Genomic DNA, 20648 nt, shown 5'->3' with positions numbered 1-20648 from the left:
TGGATCTGGAAATCCACCACCACTGAAAACCAACTGCAGAGAAACCAATGAGAAGACCCCTGGGTCACTGAACCCTGGAGAAACTGCTCAACGCACTGCAGCCCACACTGTACAGGACTATCAAATGCTACAGGTGTGGTCAGCATGGGCACTGGGCTTTCGAATGCTTGGCTCCAGCCTCGGTTCCCCAAGCCTGGACTCCAGCCACACCCCAGGCAAGGAGGACCCTGTGGAAATCGCCTGATAAAGGAGAATTGCCAAACAGGCTGTGGAGATTCCACTCCTTCCCAACGAAGTCGAGGAAACTTCAGCCAGGGAAACCCCTCCAGGGTCCGCTGAAGGGAGCAGCGGGGACAACGACCCGATGGTAAATAAAGCCGTCCACCCCTTTACTATCAAAACCAGGATATTAATGCCAGAAACGGGGGTCCAAGGGGAAGTAAAAGCCATCATAGACACTGCTGCACCAGATGCCTAACCAGCCTCCCCATAGTTGAACAGTTAGGCATACTCACAAGACCCCTAGCGCGCCCCATCTGCTTTGAACAGGTTGAAGGGACACTAATCGGCGGGGCCCCTGCCACCCTAGTCACAGAACTTGTCAGGCTAGAAATGGGCCATCACTGAGAACTCATCAGATTTGTCATAGCTCCAAAAATGATTGAATCAATCATATTAGGGCTTGTGTGGCTAGACAAATGGGGACCGACCATCACGTGGGAGGACAGCTACAGAAAACTAAACATAGGCATTGGATGACTACCGCCCATAAAACCAGACCCATGCCAAAATGCCACAAATCCCAACAGCACCAGCGAACCAGAAGCCACAGCCCCCACCACAGATGGACTGCCTGGCAGGTGTCAAGAGAGTATGAAGACCTGTCGGGAGTCTTTAGCAAGGAAGATTGCAACTTCCTCCCCCCCACTGCCCAACAGATTGTGAAATCGAATTCGTGCAGGGAGCCAAGCCGCTAAGCCAAAGATGTACTCCATGACTCTCACTCAAAGAAATGGAGGAGCTGAGAAAGTACATTGATAACAATTCAGCACGGGGCTTCATCCAGCCTGCAAAACTCAGAGTAACTGCCCACCCCAGTACTATTTAAAGAAAAAAAAAGATGGAGGGGGGGATGAGGCTTTGCGTTGATTTTCATTGAATTAATGCATTTTGCATGGAGAATACATACCCCCTCCTCCTCATGAAGGACATGCTAAGCAAGGTGTTCACAAAACTGTACTTGAGAGAAGCCTACTACTGCATCAGAATCAGAGAAGGAGATGTATGGAAGCCCCAGCAGTCTTCATGCAATTAATTAATGAAGTGCTGCATGAGCACCTATACAAAGGGGTCCTAATTTACCTGAATAACATTCTCATATTCAGCAAAACTCTCGATGAGCATGTAAAGCTAGTACGGCAAGTGCTGAAAAAACTCCTCGCCGCAAAGTTCTACGCAAAACTGTCAAAATGTGAATTCCATCAAACCTCCCTAGATTATCTAGGCTACCGAATATCCAGTGTAGGGGTGGAAATGGACCCAGGAAAAGTGAAAGCAGTGCTAGACTGGCAGTCCACACACACCCGCAAATGACTTCAAAGCTTCCTGGGATTTACAAACTTTTACAGGCAATTTATACCAGTGTTCGCAGAGGTCGCCCTGCCCCTAACAGAACTGTTAAAATGGGGTCTCCTCCTGCAACATGAAGCTGAGCCAACCGCTCGCCTGTTCAGTAGACTGTCTAAAAGCCTTTGAGAAATTAAAATGGCTCTTTGTCGAGGAACGATCCTCCAGCATCCGGACCCAGAACAGCAGTTCATCATCCAAGCGGACACCAGCAACATAGTTGTGGCAGCTGTGTTCCAACAGAAGGACCCACAAGGACAGCTCCTGCCCTGTGCCTATGTGTCCAAGAAGCTCACCAACACCGAAAGGAGGTGGGCCATTTGGGAGAAAGAAGCCTACACAGTCTGCTGGGCCCTCCTCTCCTGAAGACATTTCCTGGAAGGAGGGAAGGTGCCCTTCAAGATCTGGACTAATCACAAAAACCTTGAAGCTCTAAAAAACCCCAGGAAACTATCTCCCAAACAAATCCGCTGAGCACAATACTTCAGACGGTTCAAATTTGAGCTGAAGTACATCCCGGTGGGGAAACATCTGCTAGCTGATACCCTATCGAGAAAACCCAAATTCAATAGCCACATCATCATTCCCCCCTTGCAATCAGCCGCACAAGTCACCACCAGGGGCCAAGCCAGGCAACAACCCGATTGACAAATTGACAGCGGAACTGAAAGCAGCACTTCCAACTGTCATAGATTTTATTTATTTATTTATTTATTTATTTATTTATTTATTTATTTATTTATTTATTTATTTATTTTATTTATTTATTTATTTAATTTGATTTATATGCCGCCCTTCTCTGGAGACTCAGGGCAGCTTACAATGCGTTAAGCAATAGCCTTCATACTTTTGTATATTTATACAAAGTCAGCTTATTGCCCCCACAAACTGAGAGATGGAGTGGCTTGGAAGGGATTAAAACTGTATGTACCTGCCAGCTTGAGACTGGAAGTGCTACAGTGCAGCCACCACTCCTGACTGACTGGCCATTTCGGATTCTTGAAAACCCTATATCTAGCCAGGAGGCAATTTTGGTGGCCAAAAATGAAAGCTGATGTAGAAGACTATGTGAAAAGCTGTGCCACTCGTGCTGCCATGAAGATAAGACCAGGGAAACCTCCTGGGCTCCTCCAGCAAGTAGCTAGCCCCAGCAGATCTTGGGAGGAGATTGCAATGGACTTTATAGTCGAACTCCCAGAGAGTGAGGGAAATACAGTTATTTGGACAATAATCGACTTATTTTCAAAACAAGCCCACTTCACAGCCTGTTCGGGATTGCCATCAGCGAAAAAACTGGCGAAGATGTTCATCAAACTGATTTACCGACTGCACAGAATGCCCCGCCAGGTCATCTCAGATCACAGAGTCCAATTCACAGCTAAATTTTAGAGAGAGTTCCTGAGATCAGTCAGATCCACGCAACTACTTAGCTCAGCTTTCCATCCGAGTACAAATGGAGCTGCGGAATGAGTGAACGCAATGGTGGAACAATATACTGTATAAAATGCTACATGGATTATCAACAAGAGAACTGGGCGGACCTGCTGCCATTTGCAGAAGTGGCTTACAACAATGCCATGCACAGTAGCACCAGATTAACCCTCTTCCAGGTAACCAGTGGCATGGACTTTGTACCCATGTCCGAACTGCCCAGAGAAACCCCTCCTCCATGACCCTGAATGGAGTTGCTGATGAAGGGATGGGAGAACATTAAAAAACGCTAGCGGAGGCCACTGAGGCATATAAAAAACAAGTGGACAAACACTTATCTCTTCAACCTCCCTTTTGTGTGGGAGATTTTTTTTTTTTTTTTTAAATTTGATTTATATGCCGCCCTTCTCCGAAGACTCAGGGTGGCTTACAATGTGCTCAGCAATAGCCTTCATCCTTTTGTATATTTATACAAAGTCAGCTTATTGCCCCCACAAACTGGGTCCTCATTTCACCTACCTTAGAAAGGATGGAAGGCTGAGTCAACCTTGAGCCTTGGCGAGATTCGAACCCTGCAGTAATTGCAGGCAGCTGGTCTTAAGCAGCTTAATAACAGGGTGCCTTAAACCCTTGTACTACCAAGGCTCTCTACCAAGATTGGGTTCACCTATCAACTGAATACATAAAACTAAAGCTGCCTAGTAAGAAACTGGGACCTAAGTTTTTAGGTCCATTCCCAATAGTGAAAGTAATTAACCCAGTGACAGTTCAGCTTAACCTTCCCTTTAGGGAAAGTGCATCCTGTTTTTCACTGCAGTCTGCTGAAGCCAGCCATAGGGTTCAGATTAAGACCGCAGGCTCAACTGCCCCCCCAAGCCTATGGTGGTGCAAGGGGAAACCCATTATGAAGTTAAAAAGTTTTTAGACTCTAGATTATATAGAGGTTGACTGCAATATTCCAATTACAGTACATTGGAAGGGGTACCCTTTGTCTGAAGCTACTTGGGTTAAAAGCTGGGATGTGAAAGCAGACAGGCTAGTAAAACAATTCCATGATAAAATACTGATAAGCCAAAAGGTCCCCCCCCCAGGGGGGGGGGAGAGTGCTGGTTAGTCTTTTGAATTAACCCCGTGTTACTCTTGTTGCAGGACACAATCTTCTGATGTGGGGGGGAGGGGGGAACGCCTGTCAGGCCTGGAATCCATCTTTTGCATTGGGCCTTCAGGCCTGCCACATTTACTGCTGTGGGAAACTGGGAGGGGGGATTGTATGGAGCAGCGGTGATATATAGTCATAATAACATTCCTTTCTCAGAGAGTCAAGGACATCTTGCCCTGCACCTGGAGGGCTGTGACTGGGAGGCATCTCCAGTAGGGACGATGCTTTAATTGGACCATGTGATGGACATGTGGGTGCTGGGGAGGTACTTGGACTTTCTTTTGGTTGGAGAAAACCTGGAAGCTTTCAGATTTGTGTTTTCCCAGATGTGCCAATAGGACATCTCTAATAAAATGGAACTTTGAGGAACTTCAAGCCTCGGAGTCTTTTTTTCACTGGGGGTGTTACTTGAAACTCTGACATATATCTAATTAATAATCCAATCACTGCACCCTAGGAAATTGACTTTTCCACAAACCTTGACATTGGTAGAATTGTTCGTTCTTCATGGTAATCACTGTCACATTCATTTATATATTCTCTTAAAACAGTCAACACTCGCACCATTCTTATTGCTTCTTGTCTTGCACAATTAATACTATCTTTATCTCCATCCAATACACATAAAGTATCATAGGATGCCTTCAAACGATCAAAACAGGACTGAATGAAGTCCTCATGGATAACTACCTGTACAAATGCGAAAAGAGCCATAATTTATCAATTATTCCAAAAAAAAAAAAAAAAAAAAAAAAAAAAGGAAAAGGAAATAACATGAAAAACAAACAGAAACCTTCAAAAAAATTACATGTAGAAGTGCAGGTTTTCCCAATTTTATAATTCCAAAAATTATTTTAAAAGTTCATTAACAAGCCAAACGTAATTTACTCTAGTGGTATAAGCACTGCCCCAAATATAAAAAGTATTAATTATAACTGTCAAGTAGTCTGACAGAACCTCAATACTTTATCCCAGTTAACAAAGATTAATGTCAAAATGGCAGGTCTTCACTAGTCGAACCCTTCTTGCCACAGAACATTACATTATTCTAAAATAATAAAAATTATGCACCACCCAAAGTAGGTAAATATATCTGCTTATGTCAGAGAACATTTGAGAGCGGGGGTATAATATATTATTAACCATATCTATATTGTGAAGGCAATATTAAATACGTATTTATTGTGGTTTAGTCTTCACTGGACTCTTTGGTTGACTATTTTTTGGTTTTACTCTTTTGAAATTGCAACAAAACTTCCTAGAGAAAGAAGTTACTGTAATATTTTACCTGATTAACTTGTAATCTTGGACCAAGGTTAGTATAAATCTCCTTCAGCAGATCTATTGCTCGACTGGCAATATCATCATTCCCTTGAATTACAACCTAAACAACAACATAAAGCATATGTTAAGCTAAAATTGTACAATCTTTTGTACAATTAATTCTATTTAAAATTATCTAAAATAGCACATGCCCAACTTATGATTTTGGAAATGGAATGTTTTTAAAAACTTTGGAATATCCATACCGTTTTACTCATTCTTGAACTGGTATGGCATTTTTCAGATTTAATGCTCCAAACAATAGCAGTTTCTGTTATTCTAGGGATATTCTGGTTCTATTACAGGTTATTTCATCGAAAATAAGACAAACCAATTCTGGTTTTTAACTTCTAGAAAATGGCAGACCATATACAAAATGGCTGGAGTAGCATGATACAGAGAGCACTGTGGATTTTTCCAGAATATCCTAGTATATGATAATCTACACTACATCCAACATTCTCATAAGAAGCTACAAAGAAACTTTTAGAAAGCCAACTCATTACTTAAAAAGCTAATACCAAGTAAATACTGTAAACATGTTTAAATCTAGATCTTCTAGATTTGTTAATGGAATACTGTTTTTATTTGTTTACATTTTGGTTATGTTGTGATTTTCCAGGCAAGCACAGGTATGAATTTACTATTACCTTAAATAACTGTGGAAGAATTGTTAAGAATAATGGGCACACTTCAAATTTTCTTATTATAAAGATTTCGTCATTGCATCTTTTCTCTATAATTTGTAAATAATAAAATCTTCCTTTAATGGAGTACTCTGAAGAAGGGGTTGTCCATTATTCTCAAATGTCTTTAAAGAATTTATATCATTGTGACAAATTATTTAATCTGTGTGATATCACATATGAAATAATTTGTCACAATGATTTAATGGTCAACTGCCATTAAATCAACTGTACTATTATATGACATGAATTACTTAAGAAAATTACATACGAAGTTCATTAAGTCAGTCAAGGTTTTGCTATATAGTTGATAATGAGGGGTCCTTGGTGCTCTCTGAGCTTGCTTTTTTTCTTGCAGATGTTTCATTACCCCAACTAGGCAACATAATCAGTGCTAGCATCCCTCATTTCAACCCTGAGCTACAAATATTCTCCTTTATTGATTTAGTTGATAAATTTGTTGAAAACAGCTGTACAAAATTTTATTATGCTGGTAGTAGTTGAAGAACATTTTCAACTAAAATTGAATAATTCATCAAATTAAAAAAACCTTATTTATATGCTCTTTAGGGGCCTTTTAGATCTATGACTTTTTAAAGTCTTAAAATAGTATGCAAGAGTTCCATACTATCTAGAAATAGATTCAGAAATGGAGTTAGTTAAGGACTGTATGATAAAGTGGGCACAAAATATTGAAGAACCAATAATGATGGAAACGTGGGAAAAAATATGGGTTAGAAATGTGAAGTTTACGCAAGCCCAAAATTCAAGAGAGAATTTTTATAAAATGTTTTATAGATGGCATCTAGATCCTAAAAAGCTAGCCTGTATGTATCCAAGTGTGCAACCTAAGTGTTGGAGATGTGAATGTGATGATGCTACGTATTATCATATATGGTGGACATGTAAAAAAATTAAGGCATTTTGGATAAAAATATGGTGGACTATTCAAAATATTCTCAAAAAGAAGATAAAGGAGGAGGGAAGGGGGGGGAAGAGGGATGGGAAAAATTGTTGTAATACTTGTTAAAACTTTTTAATAAAAAAAAGAGTTCCATACTATCACAAAACATTAAGCTTTACATCTGAACATATGAGAATTATAAAATAATGAAAGCACATTTAAAATACACAATGATGCTTCATTCCATATATATTCCATATATATGTAATTGTTGATTTGTCTACTTTACAAAAATATTGTTTGCCACTTTTTCAATACCGTCAATACTATTAACAGAAAGTAAATGACAGTCTCAATTTGAATAGTTAAGAGTATATTTTTTACTTACTCTCCAAAGATAATCTAGTCCTATTAACTCCAAGTCATCCATCATATAGGCACGTCTCTTTGCTACTAACTTCCCTTCCCGGCAGTTCACAGCTTTGAAGAAACGTTCAAAACATTTCATTCCATTTTCTGTTAAGAGTGAAGGGTCCAATTGAAGAACATTGCTTTCAAAAAAGTCTTTATTAATGTCAGGGTCTAAGTCCGGTTCATCTCCCATTAGTTTAGAATACCATTTAAAACAGGCTTCACGATCACACAGGTAGACTGCATTTTCAGCTAAACATTTCCATATTTGTTTTGCCTGAGGAGCACAGAGCCATAATTGACCATCCTTCAGTAAAAATCTTGCAGAAAACAAAGGAACAAATCATTAGAAATATGTATTAATCCCATGAATACTTTAAAAATGAAGTTTACCACATATACCTAAATTCCAAAAATTTGAAATTTCCAAGAGAGATAAAAGATAATTTAGCATTATTACATAATGTGCACATCACATATTTTCACATTACTATTCTTAATGTATATTCATAAAAGGAAGTTACTGTATTTAATATTCTTTGACTACTATAAAAGATTAAGGGGATACATACAAGAAAATCTGGGCAGGTACATAAACTGAATTTCTGTGATCTTCATTTAAGATATTTCCTTCCAAAACCTGACATGCTAAGTTTCTCTTTTATATTTACTAATCTCTTATCCTTAAAACTAGCTATTCAAATGTTTTTTGATCAATCAAGAGATATCAAGATCCATTTATTCAAAAAGGAACCCTACTTCATTTTCCATCCTTCTGGAGCAGCTTGGCTATGAAGTAATTGTTCTAACTGCAGGAACTCTAGTGAAAACAATGTACTTGAAATGGGTCCATCTGAAAGAGGTTACGGGTAGGTATAGCAATATTTTATTAAATGAATGGGAATTAGGATGACAGGATCAAAATTAAGAAGCAAGAAGTCTAATTTCTTGCTAAGGATCTTTCTGCAATGTTGTCTACAAATCAAAATAAGCTTATACTACATATATTGCAATAAGAATATACAGTTCTTCACCTAAGTAAACAAATTTATTTTCTCTGCTTAAGGAACATTTATTTTATTCTAACACCCCCCCCCCAACACAAGCTGTGCTTAAACCAACCGTAAAAAGTTCAACCGCTCTTGGACTTCTTGAACATGACTGTATCTACTTCCTGGTCTTACAGTTTGTGGATCATATTCTCCATGCTCTGCAATTTTTAAGAAGCAGATGTTATGATTTTATATATGTTTAATTATCAGTAAAATGAATTTTACATGTTCCTCTATAGCAGTGATGGCGAACCTTTTCCGACACGGAGAAACTCGCGCTTATCGGAGGCGCATTCCAGAAAAGCCAAACTTTCGGGTTCTAGCGTGCATGCACGCCCGATGATCAGTTGGCCGGCGTGCATGCACACACCAGTTTTTGGCACTGTCACGTGCACAGGCAGCTGATCATCGCACATGCAGGCACGCCAGAAACTCAAAAGATAAACAGGCAAGGCCGCACGTGCTGGGTGACACGGCTTTGTGTGCCATTTTGGGCACACGTGCCATAGGTTCGCCATCGGTTCGCCATCAGGGCTCTATAGAGTAGGTGATCTCACATTTCTCAGATTAAAATACTAGCTTCAGTAGCTAACAATGTTTAGGAGAGAATTTTAATGAGCTAAACAACTTTAAAATTTAACTCACCTTTAGCATACTGTCTCATGCTTTCCATATATGCTGAAAGATTTTCTGCAACTAAAGTTACTAGAGCATGATTGTGCTGAAGTTGATTGATTAAGTCATGACGATAAAATACATGGGGGCTTCGCTGAGTTTGACTGCAATTAAAAACATAAAACCTATAGGTGAATATTTAATATAAATATTTTCATTCAATACTAATAACAAAGTAAATGACAGTCCAAGTGTTATTACATTTTTAAACTAAAATCCCATTCATAACTGAACATTCATACAGGAAGTCAATTTAAAATTCAATATATAACAGAATAAACATCAGGAGCTATAGCTTTATATTAAAGGCACTCTCTTTATAAAATTCGTCATGGAACAATTTTCATAGCTTAATGAATTGTTCAACAGTAGGTTACTCTCTATTGCATAATACAATCACTTGAAAATCTTCTGAACCTGTCAGGTCCCATAGATCCCTATTGGGATGCTGCCATTTTGGTGGGGAGGGGACCTGGGTGCATTGTTTAGTTTATAGCCTTTTTCCTGATGCCTATTTTTCCTGTACTTTGATTTACCTTCGTGGAAATGTAAGGGGGGAGGGCCATCTGTTTTGTCTCAGCTCCGGAGCCTCCAGCAAGAGACACCTGAGAACAGCTTCTTATCACCTTCTCAGCCTGTGATTCTCAAAACAAGTTCGCATCTGTGGACTGGCTTATTCAACACTGGACTGATGGGAGAGGTTTCTAACTGCCTTAACCTAACAGAATTGCGGGGGAAACCTCAGATCCTACTTCCTTTGTCTTGCTATGTCTTTCCTTCAATAAAAGACTCCTTTTGAAATGCTAATTGTTTCAAGAGTTCTACTTTCTTGAACAGAGAGGAGAGGCAGGTCCTTACAGAACCATAGTTTGTCATTTAGAAAAAATTATTAACAAATTTAAAATCCAATATAAAAATGAATGCTGTTTTCTGGCAGAAGAAAGATGCAAATCTAATATAGCTGATAGCTCCTTAGAACCCTAGAATCACATCACAAAAATCCAGTGACAGAATATGAACAGGGTGACTTCAATCCATTTTTAGCTGTTTGGGGTAATTTTATGGATCAAACATCTTGACCATTCTTCTCTTCTGGTGAGTACAGATGGTTCTTGCTAAATAACCACTCATTCAGTGACTGTTCAAACAAGTGCTAGTTAAGTACAAGGATATAAGTCACAATATCCTACGATCACATGATCGTCATTTGTAACCTTCTTTGCTGGCTTCCAACAAAGTCAATGGGGAAGCCAGGAGGTCCTTAATAGCAACCATATGACATTTAATTTGATGATTGCATGGGCTTCGCTTAATGGAAACCAGAAATGCCAAAATTTCTATTACTAAGTGGTGTGGTCATGTGACATTGCACTGTGCTGCTTAGCAATGAAAATTCCTGTTCCTTGTTAAGTGAAAACTACCTATATGTTCTTTGTTCTCTGAAGATCAAAGGACTGAATTGTGACCCTAATCCTTGTAAGACTGCCAAATCATGTAATGAAGGTAAATAACTTCTTAATTACTACTCTTTCTCAATTTTTAAAATCATTTGTTATCAAAATAACTGACATGAATATTTATGGCAACTCAGCTTCAGTATTTCTATTAACCCATACCACATGCAATTTATACTCTAACAATTCACATCTTAATAACATACAAAGGTTTAAATGACCAATAGTGTCTTATTTCAAATTCCTTAGATCAGACTTCTCCAAAATGGTCAATATCAACTTCCACAAGTCAATGGGGTTATCCATTATTATTTTGTTATTATTATTTATATTATATTACTTAAAATATTATTTTCATACAATAAATGTGTGTGTGTGTGTGTGTGTGTGTGTATGTGTGTGTCAGACTTTATTTTGCCCCATCAATTTTCAAAGGTCACATTCTTGTCATACCATTTGAAGGAGGCTAATAATTAGGTAATTCTGTGATATTTCTAAACTAATTACTTACTGATTTATTTTATTTAAATATTTATATGGCTGCCCAAGGTCACAACATATAAACCTTAGCTATTTAAATTTGTTGCATGAAGGGGTTATATGCATTCTACAGGAATACTTCCTATTACCACATAACTAAACAAATACAAATACATCATCATGTATTCATGCATTGTACTAGATTTTATTATAATTAACTATATAATTACCTTAACTTCTCACCTTAAGTTTTGTGGTGCTTCTCCAAACAAACTACAAATTTCCCTAATTTGTTTCAAGGCTGGAATGACCCATTTGTCATTTGTGCGGAGTTCTTCTATAAAACGATCTATCCACTGTATTTTTTGGGTATCTCTATCCTTCAGGAAAAGAAAAGGAAGCATAAACATGAAGGAAAAAGGATAAAGATAGGCCAAAAATGAGCTAGAAAAAGTAAGATCATCCTGGGCAAAAGCAGAGAAAACCTATTCCTAAATAATATATGCCAACTATAAGTATAACATCAAGTTGCTTCCTTATCCAGCTTGTACATGGAAAACTTAACTTTTGTCAGAATCTGGGCCAGCTATTATTTCTGTCCCAAAGGAGCAATATTGAAATTTTATAACAACGCACCATTTATTTATGTAATATGGCCCTCCATCTCATATACGTGACTCTGGGTGAATAGCAATTAAAACAAAATAAAAACAGAATAAAATGAAACCAATAATTAAAAATGTAAATAACAGGTGCAAGCCATCATGTCTCTACGAGTAAAGCTGGATCCCTCTCAGAGCTCAATCCCAATTCTGTCTGCAAATTTGGACTGCTATGGAACACCATATAGGCTAGGATAGGATAATTTTATTTCTATACCACCCCTCCCCCGAAGGACTCGGGGCGGAGTACAGCCAGGTAAAAACACAATACAGATATCACAATTTAAATTTAAAAATTATTAAAAGTATTACATTCAAGGCCAATTAGCTAAAAAACCCCAAAAATTTAAGAATTCCGAATTTAACTCAATTATGAAGCTAGCCCTGCCTGTCGGAAGAGCAGGGTCTTAAGAGCACAGCAGAAAACTCGGAGGTCAGAGATCTTGCGTATGTCCAAACATATGAGGGATATGTTTCCCATAAACCTATAATGAAAGAGCCACGGTGCCGCAATGGTTAGAATGCAGTACTGCAAGCTATTGCAGGCTACTTCTGCTGATCACCGGCTGTTTGCAGTTTGGCAGTTCGGATCTCACTGGCTCAAGGTTGACTAAGCCTTCCATCCTTCTGAGGTCTGTAAAATGAGGACCCAGATTGTTGGGGGCAATATGCTGACTCTGTAAACCGCTTAGAGAGGGCTGTAAAGCACTGTGGTATATACCCTGTTTTCCCCAAAATAAGACATCCCCTGAAAATAAGCCCAAGAAGACTGGTAAGCTCAAAGCTACATTGCCACTGAAACTATAGCACTCCAAAAGATTAAATAAAAACTATATTAGGCCGCTGATTCAAGAGCAATCTTCCACTACATAGACACAAATGGAGGAATGAAAGAGCAGCCATTAGTTAGAAAGAGCCATCATGTACTATTTTATATCTCATATTGCCCACACTAATTGATGCTACATCTCTTGCAAAAACTGTTCTTATAATCATAGGGGCCTGCAAGGAAGGGGATGAGGACAGGGCAGAGATTTCTGAATATTCTCTAAAAATCAGCATGTGTCATTGCCTGTTTCTATTGCTCTTAAATGTTCTTCCTTGCTCCCAGTTTCACCCCTTTCCAATACTGTCATGTATTATTTTCACCTCTACCTGTCAATTTTGCAGACCAATCTAGCATACTATATGCCTTGCGTATAAATTGGTGCCCTCTTCACAGCCACTTGTATACAACTCAGACATTCTAGCTTTTTCTGCAGCCTGCTTGCCTGCAGTTTGTATGAGAGGTGCACCCAAACACATCTATAGTAAGGTATCTGCAGAGTTCAGCAGACAACCCACACAACCAAGCTGCCAAAGGGTCTCTGGAAGTTTAATCCTAAAGTGTAGGATAGAACTGTGACTCAAAAAACTATGAAGGAATAATAGTCCCACTTCCTGGCAGGGTAGGGGTGGGGGGAGAGAAGGTAAGAGCCCTGGATACCAATCCCTAAGAGGATATTCATCAAAGAAATCCCAGAATACCATGTTTCCCTGAAAATAAGACCCGATCTTATATTTTTGTGCTCCAAAATAAGCACTAGGACTTATTTTCAGGGAAACATTATCAGGGTGATCAGACCAGCTGGGTGCTCCACACACCCCCCAGCACACGCACAAAAGGCGGCAAGTGCACAGGGACAAATCGTATCCGGCAGCAGCTGCAGCATGCACAGCACAGGTGAGCTGATTCCGTTCAAGCAGCAAACGGAGGCAGAGGTGTGGGAGGGGGGAAAGCAGACAATCTGGACATGCCACACAGGCCATGGGAAAGCTGAGAGTTGGGCCGGAGCGGGAGGCTCATCCTCGTGTGGTGGCACCGGCAATAGATGGGAGGCAGAGGCGGGGGAGGAAGGCAGGTGATCCTGACACACAGCGCAGGCCGCAGGCAAGCTGAGACACGGCCCAACTCTTGGCTTTCCCGCTGCCCGTATCTAGATCGCCTGCCTTCCCCCCAGCACCTCTGCCTCCATCTGCTGCTGGTGCCACTGGGCGAAGACGAGCCCACCCCTGCTCCGCCCTGACTCTCAGCCTTCCTGTGGCCCAAACAGCGCGTCCGGATCGTGTGCCTCCCCTCCGTCTCCTGCTTGGACAGGTGATCAACTCACCAGCACTGTGTGGGCTGCGGCTCCTGCCGTAACTATCAGCCCGTGAGCACTCGCCGCCTCCTTTGCTGGTCACACCCATCCTCCTTCACTAGGGCTTATTTTTGGCATAAAGTCGTGATGGCGAACTTTTTAGACACCGAGTGCCCAAACTGTGTGCGCGCACATGCCCAAACTGAAAGGTGTGCGCGCAAACGTACGCATACATGAACATGCACATGGGCACAAATGTGCGCATGTGCAGCAGAGACCTGAAGACCAGCTGGCTGGCAGGGCATCCCAACACCGGCAGCACAGCAAGATCTTTTTCTTTCATGAGTTTGTTTCGTCGTTTGCAGGGAAACAGAAGCTCATGAAAGAAATGCCATGGAGATCTGACCTGGGACCATGGTGTGAGTGCCAGCAGAGAGGGCTCTGCGTGCCACCTCTGGCATGTGTGCCATAGGTTTGCCATCACAGGCATAGGGCTTATATTAGGCGCACACTTAAAAATCAGGCTAGGGCTTATTTTGGGGATAGATCTTATTTTCGGGAAAACATGGTAGCTAATGTTTATTGGGCTGTTCCACTGCATAGTGAAGTGGAATTATTAATGGCTGGTTGCTGGATCCAGACTCCTGGTAGGGCCCTTTGCTCTCAAGTTTCACATCCACTCTTATATTGGGCATGAAAAATCTGCAAGCACTTTACAGCTATTGGGAATATGCAGTGGTAAAACCAGAGCTACCTGCTGCTGAAAATAGTGAAGCAACCCTTCCTTCCTGGCTGACCTAAACAACTTGCTATTTGCTACTCTCGATACATGTGCAATGAGGACAGAGTAAATACACTTGTCAATATTCCTGGTTACCCAGCTTGGGCACATAGAGCCAGAGTCCTATGAGGACACCCAGACAGATTGGGACCAAGTTGTCATAGTGTTCCAGCTTTGTCTGTGGAAGCACCCAGGAAGTGCAAACCTCCCTTGAATAACCCACCTACAATTTAAAACTTCCTGCTTTAGAGGATTGTGGGGGAAAAAAACAACATAATTTTTAATGAAAGACTAGCAAGTTTATTATTTATTTATTTATTTATTTATTTATTTATTTATTTATTTATTTATTTATTTATCAAATTTCTATACCGCCCTACTCCCGAAGGACTCAGGGCGGTGAACAGCCAAGATAAAATACAGATAATACAAATATTAAAAAATCCCTTAAAATTATTAAATATTTCGGCCGAAACACAGATTAAAACACCCAATTTGTAAAATCATTTTAATAGCTAAATAACAATTCATCCTTACCTGTGAACAACTGTAATCTAAAATTTTAATGTGGGCACTGAGAGCCTGATCCATGATATCAACTGGAACATCATCACTATGTGCTAAATTCCATAGAAGATTTAGTACTTTGTGTGCCATCACACCATCTTTATCATCTTCTGCAAGACGTCGGATTAGCTCAAGTAGCTTTTCCCGTTGTTTTTTACTTGCATTTGTCCAACTTGCCTAAAAACCAAAGGGAAATCAATGGAAAGTTAAAAATACAGTCCTATAAATAGTAAGAAAACTTTAAGAAACTGTAATATTAAAACACAAATTAACATTATTTAGAATTTACATGTAACTATTTTAAATAACATATATAAATAAATATTTTCTTCAACCATACTGAGCAATTAATAGTAAGAATTAAGCTATTTTAAAATAATTTTCAAAGATTAAATCTGAGTGAAAGCCTCTTTTCCAGCTCTTCTAAATCAAAGCAAATTCATGGTCTTACAAATAGAATACCAATTTTTAACATCATTTTAATGTCCAATAACAATCAAATTTAGTGCCACTTATTAGTGAAACGTATTTGACTGCATAATTATTTTTACAATTTTTCAAGAAAATGCAAGAAACTCATTGGTTTTTTTACCCATTAAGAATTCAACAAATCTAAACTGTACTTAACTAACAGAAGAATAAAGTACTTCTTAAAAGACAACTGGTTTCCAGTGTGATTTCTTCATAAGTCAACTGTAAATTATCTGATTCTACTATATCATTTGAAATGTCAATATGTCTCTTATATCTGTAGTAAAATATCAATGAAATATAATTGCTACATTTTAACATACAATTTTAAATACTATAAACAACAAAGGGGAATTGACTAAAGGTAAAAGAAATTTCAGGAAGCTGAATCTGAAGTTTATTTACTATATTAAACTTAACAGAATAACAGAGTTGGAAGGGACCTTGGAGGTCTTCTAGTCCAACCTCCTGCTCAGGCAAGAAACCCTATATCAGTGATGGAGAACCTTTTCGGCACTGAGTGCCCAAACCAGAATGCAGGTGCATGTGCGCGTGCCAGAGCATCGGAAATCCAAAGACCAGCTGGCCATTGTACATGTCTTTTTTGGCCATTTTCAGACTGTTTTTTCAGCCATTTTTGGGCTGTTTTCAGGTACTCCAGCACCTGCGAAGACCAGCTGGCCGGTGCGCATGTGCGCACCGGAAACCAGAAGAACTGGCAATGGCGCGCATGCCCACAGAGAGGGCTCTGCATGCCACCTCTGGCACGCGTGCCATAGGTTCGCCATCACGGCCCTATACCATTTCAGACAATGGTTATCCAATCTCTTAAAAACCTCTAGTATTGGAGCACCCACAACTTCTGGAGGTAAGTTGTTCCACTGATTAATTGTTCTAACTTTCAGGAAATTTCTCCTTAGTTGTAGGTTGATTCTTTTCTTGATTAATTTCCATCCACTGCTTCTTGTTGTGGCTTTAGGTGCTTTGGAGAATAGGTCGATCCCCTCTTCTTTGTGGCAGCCTCTCAGATATTGGAACATTGCTATCATGTCACCCCTAGTACTTCTTTTCATTAAACTAATCATACCCAACTCCAGCAAACTTTCTTTATATGTGTTAGCCTCCAGTTCCCTGATCATCTTGGTAATTCTTCTCTGTATTCTTTCTAGAGTCTCAACATCTTTTTATATCATGGAGACCAAAACTGGATGCAGTATTCCAAGTGTGGTCTTACCAAGGCATTATAAAGTGGTACTAACACTTTACATGATCTTATTTATTTATTATTATTTATTATTGAATTTCTATACCGCTCTTCTCCCTGAGGACTCAGGGCGGTGTACAGCCAGAATTAAAAAACATGCAGTACAAATATTAAAAAAACAATTAAAAGATATATAAATTTGGCCCAATTAAAACTCACTACCAATTAAAACATTTAAAACATTTAAAAATTTCTTCTTAAGCCAGCCCGGCTTGCTTGAAAAAATGGGTTTTAAGGGCACGACGGAAGGCACTGAGTCTTGGATTCTCCTTATCTCTGGGGGCAGCTGATTCCAGAGGGTAGGTGCCCCCACAGAGAAGGCCCTCCCCCTTGATCCTATCCCTATGTTAATGCAACCTAGAACTGCATTGCCTTTTTTGGCAGCTGCAGCACACTGTTGGCTCATATTTAAGTAAATGTCCACTAGGACTCCAAGATCCCTCTTGCAGTTACTACTATTGAGCCAGGTACCACCTATTAACATCAACATAAATTGAAATTTGATTATATCCTACTTAAAGGAGTTCAATGAATAGCAAATTAATAGACTAATTACCTTAAAGCAATCAAACAAATGGTCAAGCTGTTCAGGAGAGAAATCCCAGGCCAATTTTGCAAGAAGATCATGTACATTTTTCACAATGGCTTCATGTTTTCCTGCCTTGAAGAGTAATATATAATAATGTTATTTGTAGAAAAAGGTACATCATGTTGCAACATTATTATCACAAAGTACCATTTTAAGGTAAACTGATAAAAAGTCAAGGATTGGTATGGTAATTTATGATGTACCTGCTGCTTTACAAAGCTATCGTCAAGAAGCTATAAAATAAATGAAGGGGGGAGGGAGAACATGAGAATCTTAATAATGCATGGTTTCTTCTACTATATGTATCTCAGCTTGAACAAAACAGCAACCAGCATCCTTTGAAGAATTTCAAATTATACCTAACTTCTGGGAGAAAGCTAGAGCATGAAATGTGATGATAGAAAACTAGTATTGCTTCATTATGTAACATCAAGTAGATGCTTGAATTTTTCCTAGAAAGTACCTTGGAAGCTTTTGTTCAGGACAAAATGTGAGAACTGCTTCAAGCTTCATGAGACCTCTGGTTGAGAATGATAATATAGGTAGTCCTTGACTTATGACCACAATTGAGCCTAAAATTTATGTTGTTAAGTGAGACATTTGTTAAGTGAGTTCTGCCCCATTTTATGACCTTTCTTGCCACAGTTGTTAAGTGAATCACTGCAGTTGATAAGTTAGTAACATGGTTGTTAAGTGAATCTGGTTTCCTCAATGATTTTGCTTGTTAAAAGGTAATCACATGACCTTGGGACACAGCAACGGTCATAAGTATAAACTAGTTGCCAAGCATTTGAATTTTGATCATATGATCATGGGGCTGCTAGAAAGGTTGCAAGTGTGAAAAATGATCATAAGTCCCCTTTTTCAGTGCTGTTGTAATTTTAAATGGTCACTAAATGAATTGTTGTAAGTTGAGGACTACCTGTTTATTCTATAAATAAATGCAAAGAAAGAAGAATGAGATCAGAAAAGATTGGGAAAAGTTTAAATAGAATCTGTAAGCACACTTAGAGGTTCATGAAGATGCTAAAAGGTATAATTAGAGGGAGTGGAGTGAGAAAGATTAATATTTGGATAATGAATTTCTGGATGGACATAAATTAATGAAAGTGACAAGACTGCAATGCTTAAGATCAGAGTAGGGGTGTGCAAGATCCAAAGTATGTATTTTGTTTAAAATTTTTATGAACAGTTTCAAAGCAGTCCCATTTCAGTAAAACAAAACATTTAGACTAAAACAAAATCTGGAGGGATCTCAGGGTGATTCTTTATGGGATGAATAGCAATAGCATTTAGACTTATATACCGCTTTACAGTGCTTTACAGCCCTCTCTAAGCAGTTTACAGAGTCAGCATATTGCCCCCAACAATTTGGGTCCTCATTTTACGGACCTCGGAAGGATGGAAGGCTGAGTCAACCTTAAGCCTGGTGAGATTTGAACTGTCAAATTGTAGTCAACTGGCAGTCAGCAGAAGTAGCCTGCAGTACTGAATTTTAACCACTGCGCCACTGGGGCTCATAAACAAAGAATAAAGAAAGGCTGCTTTCCGCCTGCCCCTCAGTAGCACCTAGAATTTCATATCCAACTTGCCTTGTCAATCCTTAATTTTGCCAGAACTTCCCTTCCCTCCTTCCCCTCAGGCATTGAGGATTTACTGCCCTATATACCATTATGTACCAGTTCCCTACTATAATTGTCCCAACAATAAGAAACATAACCTAAGCACATCTTCCACAGCCTCTTCTGATCTTCCCAGAGCCTGCCCTCCTAAACAAATGGTTGTAAATTGAGGACTACCTGTACTGAACAATTTGAACTAGAGCTACTACTAAAAATACTTGCAATTTATTTGAAACTTGAAAAGTTAAATTTTTGCACCCTTGTAAAGGGATAGGAAAATGTTTTAGAGATGAAAGGATTAAATGTTTAATATTGCAGTACAACAGATAGACAAAACATGGCCACGCAAAATAGATATAGTCTCACTCAAGATGATAGTGTTTAACTCTTACCTGGGCAGCCCAAATGTTGTCAAGATCTTGCAAGGTTAAGGCCTTTTCTTTGATGACAAAACGAAGAATTTTCTCTAACTTTTCTACATACTGAGGTTGATGTAGACTATCTCTCAACACAATTGATAAAATGTTATTTTGCTGGATCCATTCCTAAGCAGAACATGAATGTATTGGATACAATTAAAATATATACACATTTCCCTTCGTTTTATTTTAGATGAGTGAAGCAATGCATATAAAACTCTTGGGGATGGGAACCACAATTTGAAAAAAGGAATACTAATAATATTCATCAACTTTTTCTTCCTAGAACAAGCATATTCAACTGGCTATTCCAGATTTCACAATGACTAGGCACAGTATAATTTTGCTATGTAAGCATGTAGCAAGATATAATGTGAATTAGATTAGCTCTATCCTTCTTGATAGTCTGGAAGCCACTCGAGATCTGGTTATGTCACCAAGTCTGGGGGTCCAGGGAACTGGAGGCATGTTTAGATGGTTCTATTATTGAAGTTTATTCATTCTCTTTCTCTCTACTTGGGTTTCTAGGTATTTTACTTTTAATTTTTTAATGTTGACTTTAATATTTTTAAATGTTTGCTTTTATATATGTAATTTCTTTATTTAATTATTGTACACTACACTAAGTGACTAGAGTCACTTCTCATGAAATGGGTAGTTATATAAATTTGATAAATAAAATAAGTAAATTGATGCATATTCTTTAAACAGCTTCCCACTAAATTAAAGCAAAAAAGCTTACTGCCATTCTTTCTGCTGTAAGCCATTCCTCCTCTTCAGGATTGCCATGTCGATGGGTGTAATATGACACACTAGATATCACTTTGTTAACTTCATTTAGTGCATTCATTTTTCCATTGAAAGATGAAATTTGTAATAACCTATGAAGAAATGTTAAAATAATATTTTAAGGGGAGCAGAACAAGATAACTCAACTCCTAAAAAGCATTAG

General features: G+C 38.9%; 1 protein-coding gene across 1 annotated transcript in view; it reads right to left on the bottom strand.

Moving 5' to 3' along the window:
• The window catches only part of USP9X (ubiquitin specific peptidase 9 X-linked), a 121886-nt gene that overhangs the window by 52764 nt on the left and 48474 nt on the right, over nt 1–20648 (bottom strand). The window contains exons 10-19 of the mRNA XM_070944225.1: nt 20439–20577; nt 19670–19822; nt 17623–17727; nt 15302–15508; nt 11445–11581; nt 9238–9371; nt 8663–8750; nt 7518–7860; nt 5505–5600; nt 4695–4906 (exon numbers count right to left, since the gene is read on the bottom strand). Of these exons, the coding sequence (XP_070800326.1) occupies nt 4695–4906; nt 5505–5600; nt 7518–7860; nt 8663–8750; nt 9238–9371; nt 11445–11581; nt 15302–15508; nt 17623–17727; nt 19670–19822; nt 20439–20577 (1614 nt within the window). The remainder of the gene's footprint in view (nt 1–4694; nt 4907–5504; nt 5601–7517; nt 7861–8662; nt 8751–9237; nt 9372–11444; nt 11582–15301; nt 15509–17622; nt 17728–19669; nt 19823–20438; nt 20578–20648) is intronic.

The sequence above is a fragment of the Pituophis catenifer genome, unplaced genomic scaffold (genome assembly GCF_029215685.1).
Source record: "Pituophis catenifer annectens isolate HBS135680 unplaced genomic scaffold, rPitCat1.0.hap2 SCAF_4, whole genome shotgun sequence".
NCBI classification, from domain to species: domain Eukaryota; kingdom Metazoa; phylum Chordata; class Lepidosauria; order Squamata; family Colubridae; genus Pituophis; species Pituophis catenifer.
The sequence above is the reverse complement of the archived record's forward strand: the minus strand, read 5'-3'. Positions and strand labels throughout refer to the sequence as shown.